Source organism: Myotis daubentonii, chromosome 17 (genome assembly GCF_963259705.1).
Source record: "Myotis daubentonii chromosome 17, mMyoDau2.1, whole genome shotgun sequence".
NCBI lineage: Eukaryota > Metazoa > Chordata > Mammalia > Chiroptera > Vespertilionidae > Myotis > Myotis daubentonii.
In genome coordinates, this window is record NC_081856.1 from 42,868,403 (window position 1) to 42,883,131 (window position 14,729).

General features: G+C 36.7%; 1 protein-coding gene across 3 annotated transcripts in view; it reads right to left on the minus strand.

Annotated features, from left to right (window-relative positions):
* VPS13B (vacuolar protein sorting 13 homolog B) overlaps positions 1 to 14,729 on the minus strand; it is a 626,384-nt gene that overhangs the window by 130,093 nt on the left and 481,562 nt on the right. For all 3 annotated transcript variants that reach the window (XM_059672116.1, XM_059672115.1, XM_059672117.1), the window contains exons 36-38: positions 7,730 to 7,932; positions 1,644 to 1,845; positions 1,130 to 1,314 (exon numbers count right to left, since the gene is read on the minus strand). In XM_059672116.1, the coding sequence (XP_059528099.1) occupies positions 1,130 to 1,314; positions 1,644 to 1,845; positions 7,730 to 7,932 (590 nt within the window). The remainder of the gene's footprint in view (positions 1 to 1,129; positions 1,315 to 1,643; positions 1,846 to 7,729; positions 7,933 to 14,729) is intronic.

The window sequence follows — 14,729 nt, forward strand, 5'->3', positions numbered from 1 at the left end:
TTTGAGCTGGTACCTGAGTGACAAAAAAGGGAGCAGAATGAGAGAAAGGACTCTGTATTGGCATGCTCCCTGCGCCAGGAGCACAGGAACAATGGGAGACGGGCAGGCCTGCAGCCAGAGAGGTGGGAAGGGCACACATCATTGGTCCTTGTAGCCATGGCAGAGGGGAATTTTATTCTAAGTGTCAGAGGAAGTCAGCATAATGCTGCAAGTTAAGGAAGTGGTGTGACCTGATGTACATTTTGAAAGATCATGTTAGCTGCCATTTGGAAAATGCATCCTAGGAAGTCAAGCATGGAATCAGAGAGACCCACAGGAAGCCCCTGCAGCAGGGAAAGCTACTGTAGTAGGGAACAGAAGGTGGTCGCTTGGGCGTAAGGTGTTTCAGTAGAGAAACAGATGGAACTGGAACGTATTTTGGAGGTAGAGTAATAGGACTTGTTGATTTATTAGAGGCAGGGGGTTAGGGAGGGCAATTGGGAATGATTCCTGGGCTTTGAGTGGATGGTGTGTGATCTAGTAATAGGTAGAAGACTAAGAGAAAAAAAAACTTAGGAGAAATTAAGATTCATAGGATATTAGTAAGCAGAATGATAATAAAGTGATATCCACAATGACATTTACATTAAACTCAGGGAAGTGGTAAGTAATAAACTCTCATAAAAATCATATGGCATAAGATCACTGGTTAGTTTTCCTGTTAGCCTACTCAAGCCCCAAGACCATCTTCAGTTCTGGAAATGAAATGAAAACTTAGTCATCCATTCTGGCTTTATGTGGACATACTTTATTTTAGAGAGCAGTTCTAGAAATGCTGAGGAGTTGCGAGCACATGATAAGTACTCAAAAAAACATGTGGTGAACCGAATGACACCTATTTGTCTTAGAGACTACGTAATCTACCCACGATAGGACTAAGAGTAGAATTGAGAACTCTCAAAATTGCCATGTACTATGAATCTGAATTACATCAGTCCCTTACTTTAAAATATTCTTTGTGTGTACATATGTGTGCATTTCTCTCATATACTATTGTTAGAAAAAATAGGTATGCTCCAAACATTTGTCTTAGTATTGAATCAGCACTTTCCCACAGAGTTTTATTTTAAAATGGATAGTCATTACTTACCTGCAGCATATCACCAAGGTCTGCTGTGCTAATATCCGGATCCTCTGTGGTGTTGAAGGGCACAGGAGTTATCCGCACGAGGGTGAGCACCCTGGGTTCTGGATATCTCCATAGCATCATTCCCGGGCTATCTTCGGTTTCGTTGTAAAACAACACTTCATAGACACCAGGCATTTTCAAAGGTTCTGTTAAATGGAAGTATAATTAACTGTATATTTCTGAAGGGAAACATTTTGGTGTATGACAGCAAGAAAAAATTATGAGGATAAAAGTAAAATTATAAAGAAGCTGGGTAGTCAATTTTATGGGTTTGAGATGGGAACAAATCAAGAATTTACCCTTAAGATACATCAAATGGTAACTTACTATTTTTTGTACTTCAGGTATTAATGTACTTTTTCAAGTGATCTTATTCTGTTACCTCTTAGTAAATGTGCAGCTAAACCTGCACACACATGCGCATACACACACACACACACACACACACACACACCCTGAAGCTGTTACTACTTACCGGCATCTCTTATATACTGAAAAAGACCCGTCCGCAGGTCATCAGAACTTTGTTCACTTTTAAATGTCTGGTTCTTTTCCACAGGAGGTGGCACATGTGGCACCGCTTCAGAAACTTCAACATTTCTCTCCTCATTAAGGTATCCATTGAGTAACTCATGTAGAAGAACTAAACAATTCAAATGTTCTTGACCCCAGAAAACCTTTAAAACCAGATGAAAAATTTTAGTGGCTTTAAAATATAAACATTTCATGAAAATAATTAGGCACAATCATATCTGAATTAATGCAAGACTGCAATTACATTTAATGTAATTACTGACAATAAGTAAACTATAATTTCTAAGTAATTGGACCTATAGGATGTAATTCTACTGCTTGAGTAAATATATAAAAACAACAAAATCAATTACATCATATATTATGTGAATAACAATCAATTTTAAATGCTAAATTAATGATGAAATTATGTTAATATGAGGTAATGTTTATTAACTTAGCTAAAAAGGAAAAGAACACCTATTGTAATCTAAGAAAAGGCAATGAACATCTTCTAAGCCAAAATGTTAAAATAAAAATAATAATCTTGTAGAATAGCTTCCTACATTTTGTCATGAGATTAAAAAACACATATTGATTATAGGGTTCTTTTCCTTGCATTTTTATTTTTAAGAGAAAGAGAGATGGAAGATGCTAAATGAACCTGAACTACTCAAAAGCCTCCCAACTTCTGTGTTTAGTGAGAATGTGCCCATACACAGTACTCCACAGCCTGAACCAACTGGACAGGAGCTATAGTAGAGTTTCAGAACAAATATATTAGTGTTTCTTATGAGAGAGAGGATCAAGGTCCCTTTTTCTACATGTGAAAATATTAATCTATAACAGAAGTCTGACTAGTGGGTAATAATAATTGTGGATTCAAAAACGCCAATAATACTATATGTCTATGAATATATTGGATAAAGGCAGCACAACTATTAATTCTAAGAAAACCATGCGCGCGCGCGCGCACACACACACACACACACACACAAATATATAGAGAGGTAGAAAAAATTAACCCTGTACATTGTAGCTAAGTTTAAATCCTGGGTTTGGGTTCTGCTTTCTGGAATTAAGGTATCTCAGAAATGAAGGTAAGAGATATGATACTAAGTCTATTGATACTAAGTCTATCTAGGTCAGTGGTTCTCAACCTTCCTAATGCCACGACCCTTTAATACAGTTCCGCATGTTGTGGTGACCCCCAATTTCATTGTTACAAATTGAACATAATTAAAGCATAGTGATTAATCACAAAAACAATATGTAATTATATATGTGTTTTCCGATGGTCTTAGGCGACCCCTGTGAAAGGGTCGTTGGACCCCCAAGGGGGTCGCGACCCACAGGTTGAGAACCGCTGATCTAGGTTCTCATCAATATTATTTTTGGATCTGAAAAGATAGAGATAAGTGAAAAGTCAAATCAAACACTGCTCCAGCCTTTAAATTGTGAAGAGACAGTCATCTTTGTAATATAGAGAAGATCTACCTTGGTTTTGTTCATTGCTTTTTAATTAAAATTATTGGGTGACATTGGTTAATAAGATCATCTATGTTTAAAGTGTACATTTCTATGAGACATGATCTGTATATTGCATTATGTGCCCATCACCCAGAGTCAAATCATCTTCCATCACCATAAATTTGGCCCCTGCTCTTTTTGTTTTTAATGTGGAGTTACTTTGCTGCCTTGAAAAAGTGGTAATACAATTAATGTTCTTGATAACACAACACAATACCACATGTTTATTGTTAAATATGTGAAGATTTCTAATAGATGTGGGAAATTTCCAAAGCAGTACAAAGCAAAAGGTTATTAGGATCCCCCCCACATCTAGATCTGTGTCAGTAAGAACGCTGATGAAAAAGTTGGAGCAACACAATTTTAAGATGACAATAAGAAATTAATATATAATATGCCTCCATTATTCACACATTAGTCATTTCCATTTTCTATAATTGTGGATTTCTTCAATTTTTGAAATTATATCAAATTTGGGAGGTATCAACTCATATAAAGAATACATTAACAGGAAAAATAAGAAAACCAGAATAGGTCAATAACAACTGATGGAATTGAAGCAGTAATGAAAAAACTTCCAGCAAATGAAAGCCCTAGTCCAGGGAGCTTCACAGGGGAGTTTTACCAAACATTTAAAGAAGAACTAACATCTGTCCTCCTCAAATTATTCCAAAAAATCCAAGAGGAAAGACCCTTCCAAGCTCTTTTTATGAGGCCAGCATTGTCCTAATTCCAAAACCAGAAAGAGACACTACAAAGGAAGAGAATTACAGGCCACCATCCCTGATGAACATAGATGCTAAAATCCTCAACAAAATAGCAAATTGGATCCAGCAATATATTAAAAACATCATCCACTATGACCAAGTGGAACTTATTCCAAAAGATGCAAGGCTGGTACAATATTCACAAATCAATAAATGTGATTCATCACATAAACAAATTAAAAGATAAAAATAACACGATCATATTGATAGCCACAGAAAAAGCATTACACAGCCCTAGCCCGTTTGGCTCAGTGAATAGAGCGTCAGCCTGGGGACTGAAGGGTCCCAGGTTCGATTCCCGTCAAGGGCATATACCTTGGTTGCAGGCACATCCCCAATAGGGGGTATGCAGGAGGCAGCTGATCGATGCTTCTCTCTCATCAATATTTCTAGCTCTCTATCCCTCTCTCTTCCTCTCTGTAAAAAAATCAATAAAATATATTTTTTTTAAAAAAGAAAAAGCATTACACAAAATCCAACATCAACTTTTCATAAAAACTCTGAGCAAAGTGGGAATAGAGGGACCATACTTCAACACAATAAAGGCCATGACAAACCTACAGCCAACATCATATTGGACGGACAAAAAATAAAACCATTTTCCCTAAAAACAGAAACAAGTCAGGGATGTCTGCTTTCATCACTCTTATTCAACGTAGTACTGGAAGTACTGGCCATAGCAATCAGACAAGAAGAAAAAATAAAAGACATCCAAATTGGAAAGGAGAAAGCAAAACTGTCATTATCCACAGATGACAGGATATTGTACATAGAAAACACTAAAGACCACCAAAGAACTACTAGATTTAACAAATGAATTCAGCAATGTAGCAGGATACAAAAATAACACCCAGAAATTGATGGCATTTTTATGTAATGAACTTTCAGAAAGAGAAACAAACAACAAAAAAAAACACCAACAATCCCATTTACTATTAACAAATGGTAATCCCATTTGTTAATTAACAAATGTTAATTTGTTAACAAAAATGGGTTACCATTAACAAAAAATCAACTACTTAAAAATAAACTTAACCAGGGTGGTAAAAGATCTGTACTCAGAAAACTACAGGAAATTGAAAGAGACAGAAGATATAAACAAGTGGAAGAATATACTGTGTTCATGGATTTGTAGAATTAACATCATTAAAATGTCCATACTACCCAAAGCAATCTAAAAATTCAATGCAATCCCTATTAAAATACCAATGGTATATTTCACAGATCTAGAACAAATACTCCAAAAATTTTAATGGAACCCAAAGAGACCCTGAATAGCTCTGCAGCAATCTTGAGAAAGAAGGACAAAGTTGGAGGGATCACAATACCAGATATCAAGCTATACTACAAAACCACTGCAATCAAAACAGCCTGGTCCTGGCATAAGAACTGGCATATAGATCAATGGAACAGAACAGAGACTCCAGAAATCAACCCAAGCCATTATGCTCAATTAATATTTGACAAAGGAGGCAAGGGTATACAATGAAGTAAAGACAGTCTCTTCAATAATGGTGTTGGAAAAAGTTGGACAGGTACATGCAAAAAAGTGAAACTAGACCACAGCTTACATCATACTCAAAAATAAACTCAAAATAGATAAAATATCAGACATTTCACATAACAGAATTTTCACAGATACGTCATCTAGGGCAAGATAAACAAAGGAAAAAATAAACAAATGAAACTACACCAAAATAAAAAACTTCTGCACAGAAAAAAAAACCAGGATCAAAATGAAAAGTGAACCTACTGTATAGGAGGAACATGTTTGCCAATGATACATCTGATAAGGGGGTTAATCTAAAAAATATATACAACTCAATAAAAGGAAGACAAACAAGCCAATTAAAAAATGGGCCAAGGACCTAAATAAACACTTCTCCAAAGTGGACATACAAATGGCCAAGAGACATATGAAAAAATACCCAAAGTCACTAATCATCAGAAAGACGCAAGTTAAAATGATAATGAGGTAGGTACCAACTCACCCCTGCCAGAATGGCTACCATCAACAAATCAACAAACAACAAGTGCTGGCGAGGATGTGCAGAAAAAGGAACCCTCGTATACTGCTGGTGAGAAGCAAACCAGTACAACCACTATAAAAAACAGTGTGACATTTCCTCAAAAAATTAAATATGGAACTGCCATTTGACCCAGTGACCCCACTTCTAGGAACAGATCCTAAAAAGTCTGAAACACCAATCAGAAAGAACATATGTACCCCAATGTTCATAGCAGCATTATTTACAATAGCTAAGATCTGGAAAACATCCCAAGTGCCCATCAGCAGATGAGTGGATAAAAAAGCTGTGATATATTTACACCATGGAATACTATACAGCTATAAAAAAGGAGCTCTTAACCTTTGAGACAGCATGGAGGGACCTGGAGGTTATTATGCTAAGTGAAATAAGCCAGTCAGAGAAAGACAAATACCACGTGATCTCACTTATATATGGAATCTAATGAACAAAATAAATTGACAAAGAAAATAGATCTAGAGACATGGAAGCATGCTACAGACTGATGAATCTCAGAGGAAAGGGCATGGTGCAGGAAGCGATTAATTCTTTATTTAGAGCCAAGTATAAAATGTGTGAAGGTTTCCAACTTATTTCTTGAAAATTTTCTTTATTGTTGAAAGTATTACAGATGTCCCCTTCCCCTCAAACCCCATTAACCTTCTCATCCCCACTCCAACCCCTTCTAGGCCTTCACTGCACTGTTGTCTGTGTCCATGGGTTATGCATTTATGCATATAAGTTCTTTGGTTAAAGGTTGCAATGTGACTTATATGTCAAGTCTTAGTCATCAGAATTTTCTCTAAGGAATCTGCTACTAGAAAATGGTTCTCATATATTGTTGATGAAACTGTGCTTGAGATATGTCGACTACTTTGTAATTAGAAAAGTGTACACATTAGGAAAAAGTTATTCATGACCTAGCAATTCTGCTCCTAGTCATGTATCCAAGAGAAATGAAAACATGTCTACACAAAAACTTGCACACAAATGTCCGTAAATTGATAACTGAATAAATAAAATATGACACATATACACAGTGGAGTAATTTAGCCATAAAAAAAGAATGAAATACTGGCACCTACTAAAAAACGATGAACCTTGAAAACACTAAATGAAAGAAAATGCTAAGTGAAAGAAGCCACTCACAAAGTACCATATATTTACATGAAATGTCCAGAAGAGTCAAATCAAACAGAAAAAAAATTGGTTAGTGGTTGTATAAACCTAGAGAGGGAATTAAAGAATAATGGGGAGCAAAAGCTAATGAGCACAGGGTGTTGGAGTGTGTGTATGAAAATGTTCTAAAATGGATTGCAGTAATGATCACAACACTTTGTGAATATACTAAAAAATCAGTGAATTATGCACTTTAGGTAAATTGTATGGTATATGAATCGATAATACCTTTCTCACCACATCAACATTTAAAATTAAAAAAAATTATATTGATTTGAGGAAGGGAGAGGGAGAGAGATAGAAACATCAATGATGAGAGAGAATCATTGATAGGCTGTCTCCTGCATGCCCCCACTGGGGATTGAGCCCACAACCCAGGCATGTGCCCAGCCTGGGAATCTAGCCGTGACTTCCTGGTTCATAGGTTGATGCTCAACCAATGAGCCACATCGGCTGGGCCAAGATTTAAAATGTAGTGAGAGTTCAAAAAATGAATAAAGGCTCACTAAAAACTTACGGGGAAAATATAGAAAATGCCCACATACCTGTAGAAGACCCCCGCTCAAATCTATGGATATTTTGGGTATAGACTGTTCTGGGCCTGGGTTGCCACTGTGTTTACACCACCTAGCTTCCACATCAGCAGCCGCACAACATGGTCCTATCAGAATCCGGCTTTTTTCTCTGAGACTTGTTTTAAGGAGAAAATCATTTACGCTGAGTAGAAATGATGACCCAAGAATTACACCTGAAAAATACAAAGAAATGGAGAGGGATATGAGAAATAATTTTTCCTTGTAAAAAAGTAAGTTTGGGCAAGAATTTGTAGCTTTTAGAGCATTAATTCATCCTTTGTCCTCTTTCAGTTGGCTTTCCCTCACAGTTTTATGCCATTTATACAGAATTCTAGTTACGAAGCAGGTATACCTCATTCACATTCCTAACAAAGCATTATTTGCCAAAACATTATGACTTTTTCCATGTGTGAGCATTTTAAGTTTTATGAGTAGAGACATTTTCATTAAATTGTGCTAGTTTTTCAAACAACTACATTAAGAATAAGAACAGCTGCTTCATTTGTCTATTGTTAACATGATGAGAAAGGGCAATTTTCTGTGATTTCTTACAGTAAGAGTAAAGTATATTACTCTGCTAGACACTCAAATTTTTGACTGGCTCATGTTAAAATCAAAACAATCAAAATATATAACATGTGTTTTCTAAAAATTTTAGTTTAATCCAAACTTCACACATCATAACCACTTGAAGTTTACAGAGTCTTAAAAACAGATAGTGGCAGGTTAGATTTATGAGGAAAACTATATGCTATAGTTCAAAGTAAATATACCCAGAAAAGGAATACACTTTAAAATGTAGGTTTTCTTTTGAACTTACACTAGAAGTGTAGATCAAAACCTTTTCATAAAACCAATGGCATACTTTAAGATATTTGAATGCAAAGTTAGAGTGGTGGGTTAACTTTCCCCCAAGGAGCTCATATTCTGAATTGTCATTGTGAATATTGAATTTCACCAGACCACATTTGTAATGCCCATGGCTTATTTTTCTAATAATATTTGATCCTTAAAAGAGATGAAAGATTAAAAAACACCTTGGGCTGACAGTATACACTTTTCAAAGTACAGTAACTACATTGACTTTTCAATTCTGTGGAGACTTGAAACTTCACATACACTGTATGTTCCTACTGCAGAAATAAGATACACAGAAGACATCACACCCACCAAAGTGTTAGGGCTAAGACTTTTATCAAAATTATGATGGTGAAAATCAATTTCTTAATTTTTTTTTGGTAAAATATATTGTGGCACTAAGACTTCCCTTTCATTTACATAGTTTCCTTGATTTAAAGTTATACTTCACTTAGACTAAAGGAAAACTAAACAAAATAAAAAAATAGAATCCGACCTGCATGGCTCAGTGGTTGAGCATTGACCTATGAGCCAGGAGGTCATGGTTCGATTCCCGGTCAGGGCACATGCCCAGGTTGCAGCTCAATCCCCTGAGGGGAGCGGGTGTGCAGGAGGCAGCCAATCAATGATTCTCTCTCATCATTGATGTTTCCATCTCTCTAACTCTTTCTTCCTCTCTGAAATAGATAAAAAAAATATTTTTTAAAGAGAAACAAGCCCTCGAATAAATAAGAATTAAAAATCATCTTTATTAATGGAGTTTAGAACTTAAGTCATAACTTCCTGACTTAACTGTCTTACACTTCCTGGAACACAGTTAAGACTTCTCAACAGTAAAGATCTGCTAAATAGAAATATCAATTGATTACTCAATAATCTGTCATAATGACATTAAAAAAGTATAAGGTTACTTCAGTACAATTATCTAGCAAATGTATGAATTACATTACCCTTTATTCTCAAATGCATGCATCATCATACTAGCCTACAATGAAATATTCAATTATCTGGTGGTAACCTTAATGTGAATGTCTTATTGGTCCCTCATAGACAAAGTGTTTAATTTCAAAGGCTCCCTAGATTGCTTATCTTCTTTAATGTTTATCATGATCTCATCACATACTCTGAAAAATAAAGATAGGTTTAGATAGGTTTCCAAGACTTATCAATTTCTATATAATTCTATCCAACTTCATTATTTTAAAATGTCAAGGAAGAGAGACCTTAGTAATCGAAGTGATTGAACAGAAGACCACACCACTTTCAAGCGTCACTAGGCTGTGACCATCCTGGGCACAACAGTAGCTAACCAGGACGCACCCCACTGAAGGGAATTGGCAGCTTAGAATCTGATTCTGTTTTCACCTGCCTCAGTATATTTCTTACTAGACAGTAGAAAAGAAAAGTACTTGAATCTGCCACCCTTGATTTGCGTCATGGAACACTGTATCATAGAACAATAAGGTTAGATGGAAGAGACCTTAGAAGCCATCCATTCCAAGTCTCCTTCCTCTAAAAAAAAGCATGCAAAATACTTGTTTTAAAAAATTTTTTTTGCCTGGCATAACCATTTTAAAGTCTTTTTTAAAAATATATTTTATCGATTTTTTTACAGAGAGGAAGGGAGAGGGATAGAGAGTTAGAAATATCGATGAGAGAGAAACACCGATCAGCTGCCTCCTGCACACTCCCTACTGGGTATGTGCCCACAACCAAGGTATATGCCCTTGACCGGAATCGAACCTGGGACCCCTGAGTCCACAGGCTGACGCTCTATCCACTGAGCCAAACTGGTTAGAACCACGCAAAATACTTTTAATTTTGAAATATCAGACTTGCCTAAAAGTCGAAAAAATATAGAGAGTTCCGTTATATCCTTCACCCAGCTATGTACCCACAGTATTAAACTGAAATCAGAAGTCACACTGATATAATACTATTAAGTAATTTACAAATCTTATTTAAATTTTGCTAATTTTCCCACTAATGTCCTTTTTCTGGTCAAGTGTCCAACATACGATCCCCCACTCCATTTAGCTGTCGTCTCCTTAGTCTTCTTTATTCTGTGGCAGATCTACTAGCTTTCTCTGTCTTTCATGACCTTGATACTCTTGACAAGCCCAGGCCAATTATTTTGCAGAATACCTCTCGATTTGCTTTTATCTAATGATTTCTTATTAAAATGTGGTTATGGATTTTTGACAAGAATGCCAGAGAAGTGAAGCCCTTCTTTGCATCATATTTGGATAAGGGATGTTGATGTTTTATTACTGGTACTGTTAACTCTGATCACATGCTACAAGTAAAGTGGTGTTTCAGGTTTTGCCACTATAAAGTTGTTATTTTTCCACTTAAAAATAATAAAATCTGTGGGGATATAGCTGGAGATTATGCACTATCCTCTTTTACATCAAACTTTTACTCATTAACATTGGCATCCATCTCTGGTTCTTGAATGCATCAGTTATTACTGTGGTGCACGATAATGTTGATTTCCAACTTTCTTATTCTTTTACATTTATTAATTAGTACTCTATGATGAAAAGAGCTGTTCCTTCTACCCCACTTATTAGTTCAATTATTTATTTATATCAGTATGGACTCATAGATACATATTTTATTTTGTGGGTTATAATCGAATACTCCCATTGCTTTGTTGCTTAAATGGAACCAGCGTGGGACATTAGAAACCCCTTCAAGTTGGTTCCTGTGCCCTTTTGATAGTCCCCCATCATTTCTTGGGGAACTTTTTTACTTTCTGGCCACAAGATGTTTCAGGCTCTGATGAGGTCCAAGATGCTATTGTAGGAAGACCCTGAACTCACCTCCTCCTATAGACACACTGAATATACACCTACATATAGAGAAATTCCTCCTGAAAAAGAAATGAGGACGGATGGAACAGCTGCACAACAAAGGAGGGAGGGACCACATGGAGAAGGGTAAGTGCCGGGAGCCGGTCCATACTTGCTGTTTCAAGGGACCTGGCATATATGGCATACGGTTCTTAATATGTTTGCTCACCTTTTTGGCGCTGTGTTTTAACCAAGGTCACCTCTCCGAGAAAGGTTGAATCCCCAGGTAGGGATTTTCCCCTGAAGTTAGGGAGGGAATAAAACCCCTCAACTAAGTGCCAGGCGGGTAATTAATCCCTTTAACTATGAACAATCATGCTTAAACTACATAATCTTTTCTCCCTGGAATGGAGATAAGAAACGCCCTAACCTTTGTAATAGAGATTGATAGGATTGAATCAACTGGTATAAATACAGTTGTAACAAGACAGAAACACACAGAACTCAGAACACAGAACTGAGAACACAGGGCTTGGAAGACAGGACCAAGAGAGACAGAGCCTAGGCACAGAACCTACACAGAACGTTCTCTAGAGACAGAAGAACTTCGCTGGAGAGAGCATGCCGGAGGATCCTGGAGAGGGACTGGCCTCGGAGCCTAGAGACAGAGCCTAGCAGGAGAACATGGCAAGGGATCCTGGACTGAACCTGACTACAGAGATTGGCAGGAGAACCTGACTGGAACCTGGACACTGAACCTGACTGGAGAGCCTGGACAGAACCTGGCTGGAGAACCTAGCGAGGGAACATGGCTACAGAACCTCGCTGGAGATCCGAAGCAGAACCTCTCTGGAGATCCAGACCAGAACTTGGCTGGAGATCCGGGCTAGAGATCCTGGCTAGGCTGCTGATCAACTGAACACTGTCCCCGTGTCATTCCTTCTTCGCCGACTCCGTCCACACCTTTGGGGACCCCTGGACCCGCTGGGGTTGGACCCCGGCAGGTAAGAGCGATGGAGACATGGTAACAGCAGTAACCTCACCCCTGATGAGTGAACTGCAAGAGGGAGATATCACTGAGGGTCCTTGTGCAGACTGGCCTACCCTGGGCACAGTGAAAAAACAGTGTATTAAAGGGCAGCAGACTATGTGAAGGAAATCCATTGACTAATCCTGCAGCATCTGCCAAATAGGCGAGAAACTGCTGGGAGTCTCTCTGGGACTGGAGGTGCTGGCCAGGGCCATTTTTACTGAATCATGATGAAATAGAAAACCTGAATAGACTGATTACAAGTAATGAAATGGAATCAAGAATTTAAAAACTCAAAAAACATCTCGTCCAGGATGAGATGGCTTCACAAGAGAATTCTACCAAATATTTAAAGAATTAATGTTTATACTTCACAAATTATTCCAAAAAATTGGAGAAGGAAAGATGCTGCCAAACTCATTTTACGAGGCCAGCACTATCCTGACACAAAAATCAGACAAAGACGCCACAGAAAAGAAAACTGCAGGCAAACGTCCCTGATGAACACAGACCTATAAATCCTCTACAAATTCTTAACAACTAAATTCAACAATCCATTAAAAGGATCACACACCATACCAAGTGGTATTTATCCCAGGGACACAGGATGGTGCAACATCTGCAAATCCATCAATGTGGTATAGCACTTTAGCAATATGAATAATAAAAATCATCTCAGAGGGAAAGAAAGAGGGCAGTGAGAAGAGATTAACCAACAAACATATGCATATATGCAAAGCCCACAGATAATAGTGTGGTGAAGGTCTGGGATGTGGTGGAAACTGGGTGAAGGAGGACAATGGGGGGAAATGGTGGACATCTATAATACTCTCAACAATAATGACAAATTTTAAAAAAGAATAAAAATCATATGATCATCTCAACAGATGCAGAAAAAGCATTTGATAGAATTCAACATCCATTTATGATAAAAAAGAAACTTAACAACGTGTGTATATAGGGACTGTACTTCAACATAATGAAGGCCATATATGCCAACCCCACAGTTAACATCACACTCAATGGTGAAAAGCTGAAAGCTTTTCCTCTAAGATCAAGAACAAAACAAGGATGCCTTCTCACCACTTTTATTCAACATAGTATCGAAGTCCCAGCTGCAACAATAGGGCAAGAAAAAGAAATAAAACGCATCCAAATTAGAAAGAAAAAGTAAAACTGTCACTATCTGCAGATGTCACGATACGATACTCTAAAGACGGCACCAAAAAACTATTAGAATAAATGAATTCAGTAAATTTATAGGATACAAAATTAATATAAAGAAATTGGTTGCACTTCTATATACACTTATAAACTATCAGAAAGAGAAATAAAGAAAATACACCCATTTACAATTGCATCAAAAAGAATAAAGTGTCTAGGAGTAAATTTAACCAAGGAGGTAAAAGACCTGTACTCTTCAAACTAAAAGACACTGATAAAAGAAAGTGAAGATGACACAAATAAATGGAATGATATACTGTGCTCATAGATTGAAATAATTAATATTGTTAAAATGTCCATACTACCCAAAGCAATCTATATTTAATGTAATCCCTTTCAAAGTATCAAAGGCATTTTTCACTGAACTAGAACAAAAAATCCTACAATAGGTATTGAATCACAAAAGATCCAGAATTGACAAAATAATCTCGAGAAAGAAGAAAGTTGAAGGTATCATGCTCCCTGATTCCAAACTGTACTACAAAACTATTGTAATCAAAATTGTATGATAGTGGCATAAAAAAACATGTGTAAATCAAAGGATTAGAATAGAACACCCAGAAAAAACCCCACACATATATGATCAATTAATCTATGATAAAGGAAGCAAGAATAAACATTTGGGAAAACACAGTGTCTTCAATAAATGATCTTGAACTGCTACATGCAAAAAGTAAAACTGGACCACTTTCTCATGGCATATATAAAATTAAATTCAAGATGGATTACAGACTTAAACGTAAGACCTACAACCATAAAACTCCTACAAGAAAACAAAGGCCATCCCTAATCTCTTATTTCAGTAAAATTCTCTACTATCATGGTTTTAAGTATAGTTTTTTATGATAGTATCCATAACCATGCCTAATTCCTAAATAAGTGCTTTTCCCAATAAAAAAATGTGGATATCCTGGATCACCTCCAACTTGATATTTATGCAGGCATTCATTATTCAACCAATATTTATTGATTATCTACCATTTACTCAATATACTAAGATAAAGTGAATAATTTGTGTATTCTTTCACATCACATTTTTCCTTGGCAATTTGTTAGCCTCAAG